Raw genomic sequence first — 23,819 nt, forward strand, 5'->3', positions numbered from 1 at the left:
CGACACGGGTGCGGCACCTAAACTGCCATGTCGGAACAACTTAGATGAGAGAACTAAACACATTGAGATTGATTGTCACTTCGTCAGAGAAAAGATACTTTCAGGAGAGATTGCTACAAAGTTTGTGAGGTCGAATGATCAACTTGCAGATATTTTCACTAAGTCCCTCACTGGTCCTCGTATTGGTTATATATGTAACAAGCTCGGTACATATGATTTGTATGCACCGGCTTGAGGGGGAGTGTTAGTTTAGAGCTATGTACATAATATAGTCTTGTCCCACATTAGAATGGGAGTAATATGTCCTTGTAGTGTATAGCTCTTGTATAGCTCTTGTATAGCTATAAATAAGGACCTCTTGTATTCATCCATCCAATATCAATAACATATTTTCTCCCGTGCTTTCTCACAAAGAATACTTATTATACTTTTTTTATGATCTAGTGAATGATCCTTATACTCTATCGTTGCAACAAAAGTTTTGAATTATTTAAAGACACCAAAGGCTGCCGTGTCAAAGCATCTCTGATGACCAGATAAAAGGTTAATAAGAACAGAAATGACCACAATGACCAAACGCAATTTCTGAGATATATTACCATGACATTGAGATAACTAACTGGCAATCACCAAACAGGAAAGGACACAGTTCCAAAGTTTGTTGGATTGAGTTTTCTCATACAATTCTTTCCTAGGAACACACTCCGGAAAGAGACAAGCATTTCGTCAAAGACTAGATTACAAGATGAATGATGCAAGAATGATCTACCTGGTTTGTACAGGCAACAAAGTTGCTACTCAAGTTCCAAGGTGTGATTTGAAGTTCCCTTTCAATATGTGATGCAGCAGCTAAAGCAATTGCTTCATCTGGGAGCTGGTTCATTGCAGCTGATAGGCCTGCAGGATGAGTTAGCCGCGTAATACCTAGGCGCTTAAGCCTATAAAGGCCAGCTTGCATGCTTTCATATGCACACACCTGAGCCAAAGGACAAGCACAAAACAAAAAGTTTCAGATAAATGGTTGAAAATCCAATAACATAGGCAATGTGAAACAGTAAAGAAGAAGAGGAAATATTGGAGGCAGTAACAGCATAATGAAAAGCATTACTACATTCTGGAAAAATGACATTTGAACCCTAGTTTGCACCGAGGTCAATGACTTTCAGGAGTCACAATCTCTACCCTTAATTGGATATGAAAATTAAAGGGAGGTGAATTTAAAATTTCTTATTGCAACAGAGCCCAGCAATTTAAACCACTCAACAAGAAAAACAAATTATAGACCATCAACAACTTATTCCATTCTTCATGAATTCTGTTCTCGGTCTTTAATAGGAGAGAGGGGAGCAGCATGATTTAGCCTCCTGCTGATACCAAATGTGCTAAAGTGGTGAACTCCATAATCGAAAGACGGAGCTTTAAGATAGTGTTATTTGTACCCATGTTATTTTGACAAGTGCACGACATCTCTTAATGCACAGTAAAGAATGTTTTTATAACCCTTCTTCCTTTTTATTTTTGGTTTGGCGTGTGTGTGTGTGGGGGTGGGGGGGGGGGGGGGGGGGGATGAGAGAGAAACTAAAAACAAGAATCTTTAAAGAACTCACACTTTCTGGTGAAACCAGCCTCCTCAATTCCTCCTCGGATGGAATCCGAAAATTGAACCTCATAACCCATTGGAGCTGTCCATTTGATCTTCTCTGCATCATGTCAGCACCTAAGTTACTTACCACAGACACATAAAGGGAAGGAGCACATGAAGTTCAACAAAGACAACTTTCAGTAAATCCTGTCCGACTAATGTCTGTACTAAAGGATTTACCCAGGAATCGAAATGTTGATTCCCTAAAGTACCTGCAAATCAGCACAATGTTTGAGCCTTTTCCTAAGAAAGGCCTCTGACAAGCTAGGGAACTGTGCAGACAGCTCATCCGCGCGGATGAAAGGACGTGAACCCCGTTTTTCAATAGCACGAAATTCACGATACATATATACCAATAGTCTGTTCATTATGTAGGTCTGAACACCTTTGGATCCGGGAGAGATTACCTCCATGTGAGGCTCCTTCAAAGATAACAAGAGAAAGGCGGATTAAACAAGGAAATAGATCCACCACATATTCATAGACAAGCAACGGATCAGATATTAGTCATAAATTATACGTGATAGATTATCCTCTTCTGGAATAAGATTTCGACATAGCTATAACATGCTTGCATATTAAAGAAACATGATTATCCTCTCCAGATATAAACATCGACATAGCTACAGCAAGCTTGCACATTACAGAAGCATGCATTAGCATACTGCACAAAACAAATCCATAACAGAATAGGATATCAAAATCTAAAGGTCGAAGTGAATTGTCCTCAAACACTATTGCAAGTTTGCAACTTTAGTTGGAAGTTCATTGAGTTTGTGGCGAGAAGCCAAGAATGTGCGTCAATGTACCTCCATGATACAAAAATAGAAAAATCCAAAGAAAAAAATTGTTAAACAACACTAATGAAAAGCAAATTCTACTTCCCCAGGAATAAAAGAAAGGAAAAAAGCACATAAGCTTATTAAATTATGTAGCTTCAGATTCCTTTTCCTTCATGAGTTCCCAATCATTCAATTTTAGCTTATTTATTTAAGATCTGGAAAACTAAGACCTCATACTCCGCCATCTTGGGCCTGGAACAGCATCAATTCTTTGGCATGGATTCTGACACCCATGTCTGCCATCTAGCATCATCATTAAAAGAAATAATAATAATAATAATGGTGCGTATTTTGCATATGCAACTGTAATCAAAGGCAGATTTCAATCGAACCAATGACAAAATCAGGCACATGAAACATCAAGAGAACTTCTAATCCTTAAGCGTTGAAGCTCGGGCCACCAGATCTTGCAAAACAAGTTGAATGCATCAAGGAGAATGCATGTGGACAATGCAACAATATGAGAAAATCAAAGGCAACAATATGAGAAAATCAAAGGCATCCCCTTCACAGGGGGGCCAACTCATATGCCTTCCAAATTTCAAAACTCAGGCTTATCATGCAACAGCTCATTGTTTCAGGTTCCAAACTGGCAAACATGATTAACATGAATCAGAAATTTCCATGATGCATGGTTCAAAATGATGTGTACTAAAAGTAAAACAATCAATATTTTAGAAATAAGTTCATCAGAAAATAATATATAAAAGTTGCGTAGTGCAATCAAGAAAGTAGTTAAATAAGAGAAGGTAAGGATAATAGATAACCTGTTGCCCTACGACATCAATCCTGTCTATCCGCCTTATGGACAGCTTACCCTTTGCTGAGCGAACCAACAAATAATCAGTTGATGAGACCTTGTGCTGAAAAATTGGTGCCCTGTACATATTTGTTTCGAGAGATGACTGGCTACAACCAGGTTTTATATCCCCAAGGAAGGGGGATTTATCAGCAGGATCAAGTATGAGCACACTCCCCAATCCAGTATTTTCGTTGCGCATCAAGGTGCCTTTCTGATCATTTGGAGATGATTTTTGGTAATAAGTACACAATCTTGCACCCATTCCAGCATTTCCAAGGAGCAAAGGTCTCTCCTCACAGTATCTGCAAGTAGAAAAGCAGAGAAAAGTGTTGAGGCAGACTAAGCATACACATCATAAAGTTGTATAAACATGAAAAGAAGTAATGAAATTCTTTTTTTAAAAATTTCTTTAGTCACAAGGTTTCACTAGAAACACAACAAGGGGTGACGAAAATATGTACCATGTGGTAGCATAGAGTGCTTCGTTATAAAATCTATCCAATTGTTATACGAAAAGCGATATACTTCTCACACCTAAAATTTAGATGAAACAAAAAAAAATTCTTTATTCATCAATAACACCAAGGTAGTCACAAAAATATGTATGAATGTTATATACAGTGCTCCTCTGTCAAATCCATCCAACTGCTATACAAAAGGGGATCTGCTCCTCACACCAAAAATATAGATGAAACGAAAATGATCTTTTAATGCTTCATCCATCAAGCTATACAAGTGGCATTTGAGATGCAATTTGCACAACTCACACAGCAAACAAATGGCTTCAGTTACATCTCAGAAATTTAAATTCTTCAGTATCCTATTTGGCTATTTTGAAGTTCCATTACAACAAAAAACAAGAAAAAGCACTTCAAAAATTGCACACAAATAAACTATTTATATGCAACACAGATCTCTGCTTGATCAATGCAATAGACCTATTCAAATTGTCATAAAATCAGTATAAGCAAAGGTATATTATTCATCTATCACGGGACCTAGAGAGTAAAAGAAAAATTCTCCTCCCATTTGAAAATGTAGGGAACTAACAAACCCATCAGATCATCCTTACCATTGACAAATCAGACAAAATCAGTTCTTTTTTTTATTGACGAACGAGAAATCCCAAGGATCAGCTAACACACAGTTCGAAACTTGGTGGATAATGGGCCAGTTCATCTACCCTTCTCCACTTAAATGCCTGGTTTTTTCCGCTGCAAGGTTCGAACTCGTGATGTGCGCCTATTCTACACATGACGCGCTGCACTTTTACCACTAGACTGAAGCCCTGGCCCCAGACAAAATCAGTTATTCAACCTCACATTCCGATCTCCACGATATGACCATCTTCCCTAGTCAAATACCAGCAAAATTGTTCATTACATTGGTCTTACAAGTTATGCTATCGGTACAATGATAGTGTCCCTATAAGAACTCCTGACATAGCACCAGCACCTGTATAATGTTAATTTCTAATAACAATCTTATTCACAACTGTCATCCTCTTCTTAAATATCCATATTTTTAAATAAAAATACTCCTTCTGTTCCCTCTTAAATGACACTCTTATCACTTCATTTTATCATATGTTAGGATCAGCATCAACTTTTCTTGTCATTTCCTTTATCTAATGCTGAGTATTGATATTTCCAAATAAATAATACTCCTATCCTTTTTAATGGAACTCTTTCCTATTTAGTCTGTTCCAAAAAAAATGACACCTTTCTATATTTAGAAACTTTTTAAATTTAAACTTCATGTTTTCCCATTAGTGACATACTCTTATAGCCTAAGTTGCTCGGACTCGGGTGCGGGTGTCCGATACGGGTGCAGATCTAGAGGTCATCATTCATGATCTAAATTTAAAGATTCGGGGGTACGGATCCAAGTACGGATACGGGTGCGGGGATTCGGCTAAAAATAATTCAATTATTTAAAAATAGAGTTATAAAAATATGTATAAATTATGAGACATGTGAAAAACTTACAAGGTACTTCGAGAAGGAGAAAATATTGAACAAGAGTAGAATTTTAGGAGATAAAAGGAAAAGGACTGACATAGAAATTTATATATACAAGGTATTCCATTTTCTTCAATATCACCCTAGCTTTTGATTTGTTTTCAAAAATCATAGTATCTGTCCCAAATTTCTCCGTTGATTTAGGTCAAAGTACCCAAAATCGGTTGACCAGATCCGACACGGATCCCACACCCATACCCACACCCACGTCGTGTCGACACGGGTGCGGCACTGAAAGTGAAGAGTCCGAGTAACTTAGCTTATAGCCATAGAAATATCATGGCATGTTTTAGACCACAAGTCCTAACGGTACTTGTGCCAAAAATCTTCCTTAAAACATTCACATGACTGATACAGAACCCCCAAAAGGTATACAGAACCCGCAAAAGGTGGAGCAAAGCTAAACAGAACCCCCAAAAGGTGGAGCATTCACTAGCGGAGAAAAACTACTTCCAACTTAACAAGTACAGGGCATTTATCAATATTGAGCATGAAATAACCGAAAACAAAATGATATCAGAATATCGATAGAAAATGCACAATAAAAATCTTTGGGTTAACTTACTCCATTAGGAAGACATGGCCATCTTTCACGGAAAGATCAGATTTTTTCTTAAATGCCCCAGGAGGACGCATGGACTTGTTCTCACCGGGAAGCTTTTGTGCCCTAGGCAACAAATTTATCCTGGAACGAACAAGATGCAGCACAGAGTTTGGTGGAACATTTTGCGCAGAAAGAGATTTAACATCTTCAAGCTCCTTCCCGCAATAAATTATCTTCACTGGCTCAGACAGTTTGAAATCTATAAACAAATAACATGGTGAAAGTTAGTAATAGCTGGGACATCAAGGTAATAAATAGATGTAATATAAGTGAAGGTTAGGAACTAAAAGGACAGAAAAATTACAAACCAAGCTTCTTGGACGCCTTTGACTTAAGAGAAGAAATGGTCTCCTCTGCTGCCACATGAAGTTTACTTCCTTTGCCACCCAAGCTCTTCAATATGATTTTCATTGGCCCTTGTGTAGGCAACTTTCTCTGTTCCTTAAGTACCACCTCATTGTCATGGGGATGCCATAAAGCTCTTGGCCGATGAAAATTTGCTATGTCTTTACTGCAAAGAGGAGTATAAATCACATAAACAAACAATAAAAAAGAAGCAATCAACCAATACATAAGATAAATCCGAGAGAACACACATCTAAATCTTATTATTAAAAGAGGTGATTAGGTAAATCTAACATGTCTTTACTGCAAAGAGGAGTATAAATCACATAAACAAACATTAAAATAGAACCAATCAACCAATACATATGATAAATCCGAGAGAAGACAACTCTAAATCTTATTAAAAGAGGTGATTAGGTAGATCTAACATGGCACTTATGTCCATACGGACTGATGCAAGGACAAACCTTTTTTTGCCTTTGGGTTGCCTAAGCCAACTGATAAATACAGGCCAAATTTGTTCCTTGAACTGCAAAAGCTAAGTTACTTCTAGCTACACAACTTGCTAATATATATCAGGCATCTTATAGCATGAGGAGGATTATGTGAAATCCACCTAAGTACACAGGAGCATCAAATGAAGTACACAAGCAGAGAACAATTAGAGTGGAAGATTGTTTTGTGTGAGATAATAGCGAGTTAGAGAGAGAAGCTCTTCCATATCTCTAGACTTTAGTTCATCCAAACAATCTCTCACAGTACATCTGGTGTGTGAAGAATCTGAGCGTCCAACCCAAAATCTTAAGGCAATGGCCCCTTTGGAAACCCTTACACAACCAATGAGGAACAAGTATATTCTCTAATACCCTCTCACACAAGTAACCTGGTTCTTGAGTTCACTTGGACTGAATGTTCTTTATTTTTTCTGGTTTAGATAAAGAAAGTGGTGGCTTGACAATAGTGGGCCTGAAACAGAGGGAAAGAGAGTAGGCTCAACAAGCTAATGAGTGAGCCTAGAGCAATGCCTGTGCTGATTTGAGAGAGAGTAGTCCTCAGCAACTCCATGTGTCAAGTTGAGAGAGAGAAGCCCAGAGCGATAAAACATGAGAAGAGAACGCTGTTTTGACACAGGCTCACCAAACTTTGGCTCCGATGCCATGTCAAAGAACCTGAGCATCCAACCCAAAACCTTAAGGTTAACGGGGGAGCGACCCTGACATTATAAACCCCTCGGAGACCCTTTTACAACCAATGAGAGTCAAGTGTATTCTCTAACATGGTGAACTGGGATCTTCAATCAAAGAAAAGAGGAGCTTGAAGGAGAGAAAAGGTATTCAAACTCAACTCAGCACTGTTTGTCAATTTAATCTGCCTTCATACCAATCTTCAACCCTCACCCTTTCACATCACCAAAAAGCTCAAATCACTAACAATTTTACTAGCAAGTAACTATCACAAGAAGAGGCACTTGTGGAGCCTATAAGTCACTAATGTGAGTTCGCTGGCACGTAGGACGACTGTCCTTCAAGCACGATTACATCATATAAAATAAGAGCCTTCCCATCTCATTACCTTGCTCCGCATCTTATCAAAGAATGTTGTAGCTCTAGGATATTGAGATTACTAAAATAAACTAGGAGCGCGGGAGAGTGCGAAATTTTTGTTTCTTTGTCACACTGGGACGAGGCAACGTGGTGATTCTGGTCATGGACAACAGGTACTGGAGAATGACATCAGGAGGTGAAATGAGCCTTAATGCCTCCTACACAAATGTTAAGAAAATGGACTTTGGGCATAACTCAACCCCAAAAAGATAGTTGATGAGGTGTGGGTCGCCCTTCAGCCAATATGGACACTCTTAACACCCCCGCATTGCATGCCTAAGACTGGACATTTAGAGCATGGATAACATCAGATGACGATCAATATTGGATAAATCAAGAATAGGGACGGATTTGACTTATTTACTATGACCAAAGTGAATGTGCATAACTCAACCCCAAAATATAGCACATGAGGTGCTCATGAGGTGATAATTGTTCAAGAAAATATAAGAAGACAACAACCGATTCCCTTAATCACCGTGGGACACTCTAACAAGATACCAGAGTAGAGTAGACAGAAGTCCTACGTTCAAGACTTGCCACCATTATGAAAGAAACTTATGTGCTTGGGTCATTAAAAGGAACAAAGCCTATGCGTGAAGGACATGTTAAAATACGATTAGATTAATAAAATTGTTCTCTTTATAAAAATTTAAACTTTTTGATGAGATGGCCATACAACTTTTGTTGTATACGAAGGATGATGGTAAATAATTGTGGTCGCATCTAAATTAAAGTATATAGGGCTTTGGATAAAAGGTTTGAAAATCTTCAACAGAGCTCTTTTTTTTGGGAAGGTAACATCTGTGTATATTAAAAGAGACAATACATAAAATGTAAATTCGCGATTTGGTAATAAAACATTTTATTTACCGGAAAACAAGAAAGAGACAGTACATAGGTTGAACTGAAAACCATATTTACAAGTGAGCAAAAGAGAGAAGAAACTGTTCTGCAGTCCTAACAAGATTCTAGAATTTTTAACAAGGCATGGAGAAATTTATGGAGACATCAAGTTCACAATGGTAAGTAATATACGATTAACATCTGGAAGCACAGATGGTGTTGCAAAACACACTGAGTGATCCCTTCCTAACAAAGAACGATGTCAATTGCTTAAGAAGGAGACAATGAGGAGATAGACTTTCAGACTTGAGGTTGAGAAGAGATCTATAGGATTGAACGATGGAAGTGTTCCAAAACCTTATGGGGTTACTCTATAAGCATGATATCATGGAAATCTTCTTGGAAATGAAAGGGAAAGCAAAGTGAATCTTCTTGGTCAATCGATCACCGACTATTAAAGAGAGAGGAAGTAGAATATCCATATTGATCAGTAAGATACCAAGTGCTTCGAGTAAAGTATGCATTTTTCGCTTGTCAACAGCAAAGGAGGCTAATCTCACAGCAGAAAACTTGAACAAAGAGAAGATTACACAAGTCAGTTGCAGTTACATATGCAAATATTCGGGAAAGGGCATGGGATACCCATTGTTGCATTGCCAATTCGCAAGGCAGTTATGGTGGACACTGAATTTGTTAAAATTACAGTGATCAATATCACCTATAGTTTAGATGTAATTTTCAGTTGCAACATCAGACAAAGAAAAAGGCGATATAGAGCACAGGATGAAGCTCTCTTGGCACCTATGGATAATTCAAAAAGGAAAGAACAAGACAACTTTGAAAGGGTGTGAACATACCTCCATACAGATGAGTCATGTTTTTTATGTTTTTTGTTCCTAATAAACTTTTAGTGCATATGGTATAGATGATAGGGTGCTATTTGTAAAGAACCATATTTTCAGATTCTCTATCTTTTGTATAGAGGGAATTTTTCCCGACACATCAATGAAGTTATTAGTTTATCAAATAGGAAAAAATTAGAGTTAAATTAACCATTTACATAAGAGACTGTCAAGTGAAGTACACAAGACATACTTGCTTAGCTTAGCCTTCATTGTCTGCAGCTTAAGAGCTGGTATTGAGTGCAGAACTTTGAGACCATGTGCAGTGCGTTTCTTTGAATGTGATTTCAGTTGCTGAGTTGACTTCCTGTTCAGATAGAATTTGTCATTGGCAATATTAAAACGCCCGGATAAACCACCGAGTCCATATAACTCGGCAGAATCACCATTACTGGGCTTCATTAAACCAGTTGTGATCATTGCTCCAGCATGATGCAGAAGCTGTTGCCCATCCCTGTTATCCAAAACTTCGAAAAGCATTTGTTCGTCTTGAAGATCATATATGAGCTTTGGCTTCGGAAAGGGCTGATCTGGTTCCCAAATAATGTTGTCCACCCAAGATTCCTCCATTATATCTCTGTTTTGTAATGTAAGCTTGCTAAATCGCCTTAAGGCGTCGCTGCTAAGGCTTTCATCAGTGGCTCCATCTTTTACAGTATCTGTGCTCTTTTGCCTATCTGCATTCAAGCGAGACTGTAATCTCAAAAGCTGAGGGTGATATCTTCCTTCTGATAATGAAATATCCAGGTGTCCTGAAGGTTGTTTTGAACCAAAAGGCTCCACAGAAACACTGCAAGAAAAAAAGGAGCTGTGACCTTTCTCACGGGGTTCAATTTCTTTTTCTGACTGAAAACATTGAGACTCGGCCTCCACATCCAGTTGTTTATGAGTCAATGTTTCACAATCAGGTCCAGAAATCTCACAACTTTCAGCAGTATTATCACTCACTGGAGGAGAATTATCCCAAATAATTCTATCTTCCCAGTCTTGCTGATCAAGAGGATAGAACTCAGGACAGATAGGTGAGCTCCAATTAGCAGAAAGATCCATTGATAGATTTTCTTTCATTGGTTTAGCACTACAACAAGAATCCGTTTTCTCAATTTTTGGCTTCAATTCATCAATCCCTTGAACTGTTCCTGGTTCATTATCCAGGAACGTTAAAGCACTATCTTGATGTACAGGGGCCTTCCTCAACCAAGGGAAGTCTTGATAGGAACCTCTCAGTAATGTAACTTCATCTTCTTCAACAATATCCAGTGTGTCCATGGCCTTGTATTTGTCTGTTGATACAAAAACGTGCTATAGAAAGGCTAATCCGTACTACTACTAAACAGAACTGAATAAAGAGATTTTCTTATTAGCAAAAGGTACCTTCGGGAACAGAGCATCGTCGCTCCCTCTTATCTGCTTTCTTCCGAGGTTCGTGGAGGGCAAAAATTTCAGAGAACTTTAGAATTGCCATCCCATCTTCTACACAAAGAACAGGTAGAGGCAGAGAGCTTTGACCATCAACTGGCTCTTCCATAGTAATAGGTTCTTCCTGACGACCAGCACAGAGAAGCAGACCCGTTCAGAAAACAACAAATATTCTAAAGCAGACAACAAAATTAGGCAATTATAGTCCTCATAAGGGCAACTTATCTGCAGTTGTTAGCTTATGCCAGGCATTAGTAGAAGTACAGAATAGAGGAGAACTATATTTCAAAGACATCCAAGAACTCCATCTAAATTAACACAGATCTCCAGTGGAACAGATAGGCAGAAAAGAAAAAAGACAGTGCTTTAATATTTGTCGAATTCCCAATAGAGTGATAAACTGTAAAGACAAGCAACATAAAAAGTAAAACTACAATTGTTGTATATTACTAAGAGTGGTCCACCAGATGCAAGATCAGACAAAGTTGTTGAATGCAGTAGCAAAACATTATAGGATTTTAACTGACAAAAAAATCCGTCTGTCCCAAGTACTTCAGCTACTATAAATACAATAATTTAAGGTATTTATAAAACGCATTAAATTGCATCGTCAATCTTCAAGTACCACAAAAGAAATTATTGTCAAGCAAAAATATGAACTATTCCAAAAGCTATTTCAGGAAAACCTCAAGAAGCCTTTGAAAACAGTGCTCGTAAATAGAAAGTGACGCAAAGATATCAATTGTTTGATGACCTATTTCACAAGAAGGAAAGAACAAGAAGCTAGAAAAAAAGAGATGCCATGCACTCTACAAATCGGAAAAAGAACACAAAACATAAGTAGTTCTTCTATTTAACTAGTAACGGACTGACCTCTTGAACATCTTCACTAGATTCGGGAGCATCCGGGGATAGAACTTCTTCTGGAAGCTTCTTCCCATGAAAAATCACTTCAGCATCATCGTTGTACTCCCCTACAAAAAGAACATGACAAATAGGTCTCAAGTGAAGATGCAAAGACATTTTTTGGACATAATTGCAGGATTGGTCACTGAAAGTTAAGAAAACCACAATCCTACTAGAATTGTTTTGGTGATGTGGAATCTCGTTGAAAAAGTTTGACAGTATCTTGCCAGGAAATTGATGCCGGAACAATGGCCAAAATAATATGAAAAGAGGTGGGTGTAGACGTGACAGTCACTACCAAAAAGGAGCAGTGCAACCAAAATTGTTATCTAGAATAGAAGATATGCGATGCCACCAGAGCTGTTACAAAAAGAAGCGATGCCAGTAAAACAGTCACCGAAAAGATGTGATACCGTAGAAACCGAAAAGAGATGCATGCCAAAACATTCACCAAATAGCCGCAATGTAGCCAGGACTATAACCGGAAATTATTACCAGAAATAAAGTGATGCCGCTAGAATGACCATTGAAAGAGGAAAGAAAAATTATGGAAGCAAAAATAAAGGTCGAGCAACAGATACAGGGCAACCTACCAGTAGTTGGAAGCTACTTACACCTATACCTAAACCGTAGCTCCGATACCACATGCGAACATAAAAAAATTAACATATATGCAACGATAAACACAACATATTTAGCCAATGCGGAACAATATCTATCTTGAGAACTTAAATTTTCTGATATTCTACCTAACTTTTTTATGAAGTACTCCAACTCTTAACTTTCTGACACTAACACATAATAATCTAACACCTTTTTTTCTTTTTTGATTACCGAGAAATTCCCGAGGTCTAGTGGAGCACGGTTTGAAACTCAATGGATAATGGGTCTGCTCCTACTTTCTCCACTTAAATACCAAGCTTTTGTCTGCGGCAGGGTTCAAACTCGTGGCTTGCGTCTAACGCACATATCACGTGTTGGGCTCTTATCACTAGATTAAAGCCCCGAGGGCTAATCTAGCACTTAGATCCCGAAAGCAGAAGAAAAATAATTAAAAAACAACAAACTGAAGCAAAATAGAATAAGAAAAGTATGGAAAACTCGCTATTTCATTCTGTCCATACTACCCAGAGCTCCCTGCCTCTTCCCATTGCACATGCCACCTGCTCATTCAGAGCCCTGTCGTGGTGTTAAGGCATCTACTGCCCTCCTTTTCTTTATTGACATGCTCTCTCCCTCATAAGACCCCTCCCCCCCCCAACCCCACCCCACCCCCCAAATAGACTATTTTGTCTCATGGACTTGTTCACAGCTGCTGCAACCAATTTCAGTTCACCAAAAATTGCTAGGAGGAAAACAGAAATTAGGCACAGAAGGATGCAAGCAAAACAAGAGTTTGACAAACCAACCACAATGACTCATCTCAAGGATCAATTTTTATCTGGTGCTTTAGGATCAAATCTAGCTTTCACTACAATTTTGGGTTTATTTTCTGCCACCCTCTTACAGAAGGGACTCTGGGTTATATTTTGCTACCATAACTCTGATTCGTCAGTTTGATATTCAGCTTCATTTGAGCTCCACGTGTTTCTGTTGGTTTGTGAATGTTCCAAAGTCCCATAACCATTTAACTACTGAGGCTATTATGTCTACCTTCAATTTCAGTTAGGTGAACAGCAACTTTCCATAATAAAACTGAGGTTCATAACAAACTAACAAGAAGAACAGCTTTATAAATTGAGTAGTGGCAACCAGTGTTAAAATATCAAAAGGTATAGTTACACGCTAAAGATTGTAGACAGCCATCAGTACATCAGGCTAACAATATAAATAGTAAGAAAAATCTGTACCCCAAAAAAAACATTGCTTTTAAACTAACCTTTTTCAGGAGTAGATGGAACTTCAGCAGTGTTCTCTACCACCTCCTGTTCCTTCTCCTCTTCATTATCATCCTCATCATAGTTTTCATCATCGAAAACAGAAGCACGATTCTCCAAAGTAGCTAACGCTACTTCTGATGAAAAATAATCCCTCTTCGGCAATAATAGGTCCTCTTCGGTAACAGTTTGTATCTCAGGTCCTTCATACTGCTCATCAATGTCCTCATAATCTACAGCATCTTCTGCCTTCTCATCATAATCTGCTTAGTTCAATAAAGCGGAGGGAAGAGAAGTAATGAGATATGACTTCTGAAAGACAGGATAGGTCGAATAAAATCTAATGGCTTAAGAATGATAAGGAAAACCCAATGTAACCTCTAGGAAAAACCAAATCATGTGGTGTGAATTTATGTAAGAATATTCATTTAGAGACGGAATAAAGAACTATAAGCCCACTGGAGTTTTAACACACCAAGCTACGGATATGGTAGCAACAAGAAAGGCACAAACATACGAAGTTCTGGCACACAAGAAATAAAGAGACTGTTAAACAAAAGAATGTCGGATGCTGTTTAGTTTCACAAAAGAGCTCCATTTGGTGGAACTATTTCAAAAATCAGAGTCTAACCTAAACATGAAGACCAACTTGGCAATCTTTTCCAGTATTTCTCAATTTACTGTAGTTAGGCCTTGAGCATTTTTACATCTTCCAATCTTGTGTAGCCTTATCACATACCTTGGAGATTGGATATGTAGATCCTCATGATATACTGGCTATAATTAGGTTCTTTTTTTAATTTATTAATTTAATTAGTGGCTATTTCCAGATTGTGGCCTCAGTAAGGTTCAAATTACCTTAGTTTAAAAGTTAAATACTTTGACACTACATTTGTCTGCAAACTCAAAACAGTGTGAGCAGAGGGAGATCTTTGATTTGCAGCTATAGAAAGTTTAACACGGCTTATGTCACAAATATGAGACAAGTAAAGATCCTCCCGATGATTCAAGCATCTGAATATTGACAGTTGGAAGTTGGGGAGGAACAAACCATAGCCCGCATGTCATTGGGCTACCTATGCATATTAAGAATAAACATTTTACGAATAAGGAAACTCCTAGAACTACTTCACCGAGGTATGATTACGCTACTAATGATTAGGAGAAATATGAATTATCAGAATGCCAAACACATAAACTGTTTCTGGCTCTTTCTATAGTGTATTACAGGTTAAAACCTATGCTTACAATGTCTAATTAAGTATGCTTTCACTTCTGATAGGCGAACTTTAATAGGAAGAAGAGAAAAGGACAAAAGAATTGCCAATGAAAGTCTCAAAGAACTAAATACCGAAGAGATAAGAAACTGCATGAGATTGCAGTGGTGGAAAACATGTACCTTGTTCAGCAACATCTGCAGATGCTTGTGGCGATTTCGCTGACAACTGAACATCCAAGGGAAAAAGACATGGAGAAAATATTAGCAACAAAACTACTCCGGTAGAAATTGGGTAACATGCATTCATATTTATACCACCTGATCCGAAATATAATTCCAAATAAATCATAGAGATAAATGATTGGATTTATCCTTTCCAAATTATAGAGATAAAAGAGTTTGATACATACATCTATTTCTGTTAGAGACGGACCAAGCTTGTCAGCTAAAGCAGCAAGATGCTCCTTCGCATCCTGAAAAACATAATTACCATTAGAATTTGACCACTTAATAAGCAAAGAAGACACCAGAAGAAGCATAAATCACACAACATGTGAGATCTGAAAGAAAAATCTGTGGCGTATGAAAATGAAGGAACGACAATTCTATAAATTGGTGCTAAACCCGGCAACCATCCTCCATGGGATGAATTGTTAAGATACTGGCTAAGAAGGCATCTGGCTGTTGTTGCAACTGTTCTTATTGAAAGATACACTGCAATTAATACGTACAAGTGAGCCTAAACGATAACTATGCCCCCTATCAAGTCGGAAACATGAAGACAAAGCAAGAGCACAGTAGGAAGGTTTTACATTGCATCATCTTGAAGCCTTAAGTTGTTAAGAGGGAAACCAAGGAAATCTCTTGAAGGGTGTTGCTGAGCAAATCTAGTGGCTTTTGAAAAGAACATGAAACCCAAGTTGAATATCAAAAATATTCTAATCATAAAGGTTACGAGTTACAAAGTTGAGTATGGAAAAAGAGAGATAGAAAAGACTGAACAAATATGTACAAGGAAAAAGAGCATCCCTGCGCCATAGCTATTGTCTGGAGTGCCATATGGCACTTCCTCAACCTGGGATGTCTTCAGAGGCTCAAGACAAGAAGCAGGAGCATATGGAGAATTATACCCTGGGCATATTCTAAACTATTTGGCTGAAGAGAAATCAAAGATGCTTCTAAGATGAAACTTTAACTCTTCCTTTTCGAGCATAATGTTTACAAAACTGTGGGTTTTTTCCTGAATAATGTGGACAGTGTAATGACTTGATTGAAGGCCTAGATGATTAGGCAAATTTCTGCGGCTTTAACCAAGTTGGCGCTGCATATGTGAATAAACCTAAGTACTTATCCAAGAGAAAAAAAAAGACAGAGAGAGTGTGTTGGAAGGAGTTAATACTTCCTTTGCACAGGTTAAAGGGACTCTTTTGGTTTTCTTCCCTTTTTTTTTTTGGTTAACTTCTCAAGCACATATGTAATTCTCAACAATATTGATTATTGGATTTCTTTTATAAGGTAAAAAAGATTTCATTATACAATCGATATACCAAAAAGTAGAGAACCTACAAAAACGAATGATTCTCCACATTGAATTTTCTATACATATTACTATATTATGGGTGCACCAAAAAGAAACATGGTCCTTCTAAATAGATATGAATTGCTTGTGCTGAAACTTCAGCAAATAATTATCCTATTAGGTTCAATCTAAGTTGCTCCGACACGGCAGTTTAGGTGCCGCACCCGTGTCGACACGACACTAGTATGGGTGTGGATATGGGATCTATACCGGATCTTGTCAAAGAATTTTGGGTACTTTGATCACGACAGACGAAAAATTCGAGACGATATACAATTTGATTCCCGAAATCAAAACCAAAACTAGGGTAAATGGGAAGAATATAGCATACCTTATCTAGGAAAGAAATCCTTTAATTATCTACAACTTGAGAATAAAAAAGAAATCAATATTTTACAAGCTATACGTAAGTATTCCACAAAATTTCTCATAATTTAGAGATATTTTTATGTTTTTAAATTTTTAGCCGAATCCGAGCATCAGTATCCGTACTAAGATCAATATCCCCGAATTTTAGAATTTACATCTCGAAGGATCCGACTTCTAAATCCGTACCCGTGTCGGACACCCGCACCCGTGTCCGAGCAACTTAGGGTTCAATTGGTACCTTGGAGTCTGGAGACACTTTAGTACCTCTAACTAACATATTAATTTGGGATCTCACAGCAGACTAATTGTTTGAGAGTCAAATTACAAAGGGAGAAAAGAATAAAAAGGAACAAATTACCTCGTCAAGGTAATCAACATCGAGATCACCAGAGTAGTCAACATTTCCGAACATAAATCCCAAAAGCCGGTTACCACCACCAGCTTCCTCATATTCGTCCTCATCATCTGCAAAAACCAGACATAGTCGTCAGTTAAATCACACAAAAACGTCAGCTTCCTCACAATGCAGAAACAGGTAGATATAATGAGATGGATTTGGTGGATGTAAATGAGGCTTCAAAAAGAGCATAATCTGGTGTAAAGTAAGACCAGAAGACTAAGATACAAGCAAAAAAACGAAATTCTTTTACCGTAGATAAGCTACACCAAAATATGTTCCTCTATAAAACCACCCAATCATCTATACATATACACATCATGGATGCACCAACACACAAGATCGAAATTCTCCTCTACCTTTTTAATAATGAGATACATTGAGGCCTTCTGTTGGGCTAAGAAACTCGGAATATAAAGATTTAACATATAAGCACAAGACTCTGACAATCTCTTTTACTTTTTCCACACTTAATATTTGTTTTTGATAATAAGGCAAATGATTTTACACTCGACAATTATTCTGGAAGGATAAGCAGTAACTTCTAAGCCATCAGGTCACAGCTCTCTTTCTCCAACTTTTAGGCACTAAAACAAAACCAACCTTATTTCTGTCATTAAAATGGTCAAAGGTTTACACTAACCCACCACAGACAATTTCCTATTTGATATCTAGATATAGCATCAAATCGGAAACAGCCACTTAAGTTTTCTTACCCAGTGAAAAACATCAGATGAGCAAAGAAATTCAACCGTCCCATCTTTCCTCATTCTCTTTTGAATATATCATCAATTTTGGTACTTCGTGAAATCAGCCCCAGTCCATAATGCACTGAGTGACCAACCAACCTTCTTTTTTCTTTCTATGATAAGATTCTATATTTACAAGGAATATTGCAGAGCAAATGACTAGGGTCTTCAAACGAAACACAATACATCAATTAGACAGACCAACCAACCATTATCTCGATAGCATTTCAAGCTGGTATTCTTCGAATTCGCCCCCTCTTCTCTCCCTCACCCACCCCACATGAAATAAAAAATAGAGAGATAATGAAAGAAAAGGTCACACCCTGACAGGATTGCAAGCTTTCCTTATCACTCAATTGAAGTGGACATGCAGAATAAGAAGTATATGGAACTCTCAAAAGCAAAGATTATGATGACGACGACGATGATGATGATAACAGCAACAACAACAACAACAACAACAACAACATCTAAAGCTCTTTGTTGCAAATACAAGAATATTTTCCTGCCAGTTACAGGATAAAAGAGAACAAAAACTCCTCATAGTTCATATCCAAGCCAACTCATAATTACTGGTAGACAATCAAGGAACAAACATTTGAACAAAGCCTGAGACCCCATATATTCTGCTTTAAGGGTTGCAATGAGACATCAATATTAAAGCATATAGAAGCTCCTCCAACAATCTAAGTAACTGTTTCAAAGATGCACCATTTTGACATCGTTCTTCTTGAGATGAGGTCAGTGAGATTATACAACCAGCTGGTCCACGTAATAGTAAAATTCCAAAAAGGATTTTACAAAATCTCCAAGCTACAATGACAGCCTATCACTAAACGTCCATGATACATAGCTTGACTTGAAAACTCATCAGCAAGTATTATACTAGAAAACCCACTTGTTTCAGATAACTTACACACACAAAAGAATATGATTTTTTATTACACACCCTTATCAACAGAAATATAAGTCTTCTAGATACACAGAAATTAAATGTTTTTTCCAAAGCACCAAGGGTGTGGTCTATGGGAGACGAGGGTTTGAATCCGCGAAAGAACAAGGTGATCTCTTTCTTATATACCAGGATGCTGAAACTAGTACTTTTAATTGCAATTTGATCACAGTAGTACTAAATCTCTATACTTCTCGGCATATTTTAATTTTCCCAATTTTTTTTTATGATGGTGGTATTAGTGCCAGTTTGCGCGCACCTTGACTAATTCTACTACATGTTACCTCCCACCATCACAAGTACCGGGTAGCTATGCGCACCTCTGACTAATTTTCCTAATTTGGGAGCTTTACTTCAAAGAAGCTTGATCTCCACTTCAGGTTTCACTTCACACAATTTTTTTAATAAAGGGTTTCTGTTCTTTAAAATTACTACTTTTCTTCGTCAAAAAAAAAAAAAAGCAGCATACTAACAGTAAAAAACAAGGCCAAAAAAATTAGTAACAAATTAAATGTTACCTTCATCACGCCCATCACGGGATGTGCCACCAGACTCGTAACCCATCTTAGGTCACCAACTCTGCAACCAAAAAAAAAAAAAACTTCATTATTCTGAAATTAGCAATGAATTAACAATTACCCAACAAAATTCATAAGATTATAAATTAGAAAAGAACCTCCTTTACTCTATTCATCCTAAAACTTATTCGAATTGGTTATATAGTACAGTTGAAAATATTTATACTCCAATTCATTGCAACAAAAGAAAAAGAACAAAGGGTGAAAAATAACTGCAGGAAAAGGGAAAAGGGTTTTAAAAAAATACTTTCTTTACCCTAATGAACGTTAAACTTTGAATGTTAGAGGAGAGACATCAAAGAGCGTGAGAGTAGTGTTTCAATAATCGGAAAAGGGCCAAATATATCTATCAACAATTGTTTAAACTTAGCCTCCGTTATGCTATCGTTTGAGCCCCTACCTTACTTTAGTTTAAATTTACCCTTAATTTTAACGGAAGGACGCGTGGCGGCTCAGGAACAAAAAGTCCAAACCCCAATTTTAAAATACCCAATTCAATTACAACCCACCCTAATTTCACCCGTTACTCGACCCACTCCTTCAGCCTAATTTTTACCCATTACCCAATTAAGGATTTGTACCAGATGCTGCCACAACTCCGCTTCCGCCATCACAACCTCCTTTTCTCCTTAAATTATTGTAAAGTTCTGGTCCATCTTCTTCGTCTTTCAAAGCTCCCCTTCCTAATCTTCTTCACTTCCTCATTCCTTATATTCCCCAATTGCCCAGTACCACCCTACTGTAGCAACTGTGGATTCAAAATTCATAATAATGAAATCGGCATTTGTTTCGGACTAGCACAAACCCGAGGACTAATTCCGGTAAGTTTAGTCAAATTAACATTACTATGATGGTTACAATGAGAAGAATTGGGGTGTGAACGCATACAAGCTTGCCGGAGAAATCTTGAAGCAGAAACTAACAACATCGCTACCACATGCAACGGCATCGTTTCTCCATGATTCCGGCGAACTTGCTTCTACTATCGAATGGTTCAATACATTTGCAGCCTCAGATGTTATAGTGTCAGATGAATTGTGCTCAACCCTGCCTTCATACGCCAACAACAAAGAAATTTCAATTGAAAGATTGCTGAAAATATCAACTTTTATTGTTCAAAGAAAGAAACCCAATCAAAAGATTGTTAAAAAATATTAACTGTCTCTTAAAAACAAAGAAATCCCAATTTGAAAGAATGTCAAAAATATCGACTCTTTTATAAAAGCTTTCAACGAAGAACTGGTATTGCGAAGCTATCGGTTTTTCTTTTATATTAAGTGGGGGAATTGGGTCGGGTATAAGAATAGGCATGGGTTATAATTGAAGCTTTGAATTTTTTGTTCCTGAGCCGCCAGTATCCTTCCGTTAAAATTAAGGAAAAATTTAAACTAAAGTATAACGGTAGGGGCTCAAACACCTTGATAGTATAACGGACGGTAAGTTTAAATAATTTTTGATAGTAAAGGGATATATTTAACTATTTTCCGTTCAATAATTTAGTGAGAGGGGTTGGCGGTTTCGATTTTGGGCATATTTATAATGTAGATGCGCTTTGGTTCTGGCTTTTCGTTGTGTTTTATTAATAAAAGTAGATTATGTGTCAAATTATAAGTATAGATAAAGCATCGTCTTTCATTTGAACAATCACGCTAAAAATTATTTGACTTTTAAATAGCAAAATAAAAACAGATGGTATAACTTGCATAAATTGTAGGTTATCAAAAATAACTTGCACTAATTATATTAATATTAAAAAATAATTTTAATTATAATTATAGATAAAGCATCGTCTTTCTTTGAACAAGCACGCTAAAAATTGTTTGACTTTTAAATAGCAAAATCAAAAGCAGATGGTATAACTTGCATAAATTGTAGGTTATCAAAATAACTTGCGCTAATTATATTACTATTAAAAAATAATTTTAATATAAATAATTTTATATAAAATTGTGCTAAAGCAGGTAAAAACATATATAAATATATAAGTATAGTCATTTAAACGCTAAAGAAAGCAAGAGACAAACCTTTTAAATTCTTAAAAACAAACAAACAAAAGTTAGAATTGTTTCTTACAACTTGAGCATTTAAGTAAAGAACAGTTATCATGCAAACACAATAATATATTAATTCTAAAAGACGTTAATTATGAATTAATTAAAGTGAAAGCTCACTCGTAAAAGAAATAACTTGAATTTTACCAATTGGTTTAAGTTCGTTATTTTCGGGTCGTTTAAACCTAACAGAACCAACAAATATTCAAAGAGAACGAACAAATTAATTTGGTTTGTAAGAGAAAAAAATTCAACGAAACTGACTTATGTACACCCAAAAGAATTATTCAAAAAATTAAAACTCATTGAGAACAACGTGAACCAAAAAAAAAACTAACAGTTTTTTTGTGTATCTCTGGTTATTAAACTCTAATGTCGACAATCAAAATTTTTACAGAAAGAAAATTAGGTAGTTATTCCAAGCAGTTGGAAAATAAAAAATGAAGCAAAAAAAAAATTAAAAAATAATAATAATAATAAACGAAACAACTTCTTGTATTTTTAATGGCTTACGCGGTTGGCAGGCCCCAAAATTTCTTTATTCTATGCAAAATCAACGACATGATTTGGGAACTAAACTAAGATTATAAATCCTAAATTGTTTAGGATTAGGTACTTAATTAGTTTACGTAATAAAATCTAAATTGTTTTTCTATTCCTAGTTAAAGTGGGCTTTATACATAAATATTATAAATATGTGTCAATGATTAACTTGCTTCTCTAAGATTTCTTCATGGAGAATAGAAAAACAAGCAAACGAGTGTGGAAAAATTACATGGGTCTGAACGGCCATTTGGGATGGGTTCCATCAGTTGCATTGGATCCTAGTAATAATTGGTTCTGTACAGGGTCAGTTGATCGGACTGTCAAGATATGAGATTTAGCAAGTGGTAGACTAAAGCTCACGTTAACAGGTCATGTTGAGGAAATAAGAGGCTTTGTTGTTAGCAACAGACATGCATATATGTTTTCGGCTGGTTGTGATAAGCAAGTTAAATGTTGGGACGTCGAAAAAAATGAGGTGATTCATTCCTTTCAAGGTCATCTAAGTGGTGTTTATTGCTTAGCTTTTCATCCCACACACGACATCTTGTTCATCGGTGGTAGAGATTGTGTCTGCAGGGTTTGGGATATCCGGAGCAAAATACAAGTTCATGCACTGACTGGACATAATAACATTGTTTGTTCTGTTTTAACTCGGCCAACGGATCCTTAGGTTGTGACAAGCTCTCATGACTCGACCATAAAGTTTTGGGACATTAGATATAGAAAGACAATGGCAACACTCATTCATCACGAAAAATCTGCCCGAGCAATGTCTCAACATCCTAAGGAAGATAATTCTTTTGCTTCTGCATCAGCTGACAACATAAAGAAATTCAACCTTCCAAAGGGAGAATTTTGCATAATATGCTTCCGCAACAAAAGACCATAATCAATGCCATGGCGGTTAATGATGAAGGTATAATGGCCACAGGAGGTGATAATGGAAGCTTGTGATTTTGGGATTGGAAAAGTGGTCATAACATCTAGGAAACTCGATCTATGGTTCAACCTGGTTCTTTAGATAGTGAGGCTGGTATATATGCCCTCTCCTATGATGTAACTGGCACGAGGCTTATTAGTTGTGAGGCTGACAAGACCATCAAGATGTGAAAACAAGACGAAATCGCCGCATCAAAAATATGAATGGAGTTAGAGAATTCATTTAATCGTTTCATGGTATAATGTGGTTGAAAGTATGCCGTATGTGTTGTTTAAGATTTTTGCTTTTCATGCATATTGCTTTCACGAATTTTATGTTGTCATTAATTTTTTTTTTCAAGTGTTGTAGACATATTTCCACAAGATTTAACCCAATATTGTTGTCATCCTTTGCCGAGGTGAAGTGGAGACAGAATTTCAGCAGTAAAAAGACCTTGATCATCACCCAACTTGCTTCTTTAGACTTGACAGTGTAGTGTTGTTGGGTGGTAACTCAAGAGAGATTGATAAGGCAATACATTCTCTATTTGTAGCTAGAACTATGTACTTTTGACCTTTGATATGATAAAAATAGGGAAAAGTTCACTTCACATTGAAGCAAATAATATCACATAAATATTTGATGCGTCT

The 23,819-nt window shown here is 37.0% G+C and overlaps 1 protein-coding gene and 1 pseudogene across 6 annotated transcripts in view; one reads left to right on the plus strand and one right to left on the minus strand.

Annotated features, from left to right (window-relative positions):
• LOC104107483 (transcription initiation factor TFIID subunit 1) overlaps positions 1–20,912 on the minus strand; it is a 31,249-nt gene extending 10,337 nt beyond the window's left edge. For 2 of the 6 annotated variants that reach the window (XM_009616309.4, XM_009616302.4), the window contains exons 1-15: positions 20,542–20,881; positions 19,594–19,654; positions 17,336–17,442; positions 15,440–15,502; positions 15,210–15,255; positions 13,813–14,073; positions 11,901–12,001; positions 10,983–11,151; positions 9,802–10,891; positions 6,220–6,422; positions 5,873–6,110; positions 3,252–3,588; positions 1,855–2,064; positions 1,608–1,700; positions 770–976 (exon numbers count right to left, since the gene is read on the minus strand). In XM_009616309.4, coding sequence (XP_009614604.1) covers positions 770–976; positions 1,608–1,700; positions 1,855–2,064; positions 3,252–3,588; positions 5,873–6,110; positions 6,220–6,422; positions 9,802–10,891; positions 10,983–11,151; positions 11,901–12,001; positions 13,813–14,073; positions 15,210–15,255; positions 15,440–15,502; positions 17,336–17,442; positions 19,594–19,639 — 3,171 coding nt within the window. In that variant the 5' untranslated portion in view covers positions 19,640–19,654; positions 20,542–20,881. Of the gene's footprint in view, positions 1–769; positions 977–1,607; positions 1,701–1,854; positions 2,065–3,251; positions 3,589–5,872; positions 6,111–6,219; positions 6,423–9,801; positions 10,892–10,982; positions 11,152–11,900; positions 12,002–13,812; positions 14,074–15,209; positions 15,256–15,439; positions 15,503–17,335; positions 17,443–19,593; positions 19,655–19,900; positions 20,058–20,234; positions 20,447–20,541 lie in introns of those variants that run through there. The other 4 variants (XM_009616303.4, XM_009616307.3, XM_033659006.2 and 1 more) reach the window with 4 other exon arrangements.
• A 1,525-nt stretch (positions 20,913–22,437) lies between these two features.
• On the plus strand, positions 22,438–23,393 carry LOC104107485 (protein pleiotropic regulatory locus 1-like; annotated as a pseudogene).
• Positions 23,394–23,819: the final 426 nt, after the last annotated feature.

Source organism: Nicotiana tomentosiformis, chromosome 11 (genome assembly GCF_000390325.3).
Source record: "Nicotiana tomentosiformis chromosome 11, ASM39032v3, whole genome shotgun sequence".
Classification (NCBI taxonomy): Eukaryota; Viridiplantae; Streptophyta; class Magnoliopsida; order Solanales; family Solanaceae; genus Nicotiana; species Nicotiana tomentosiformis.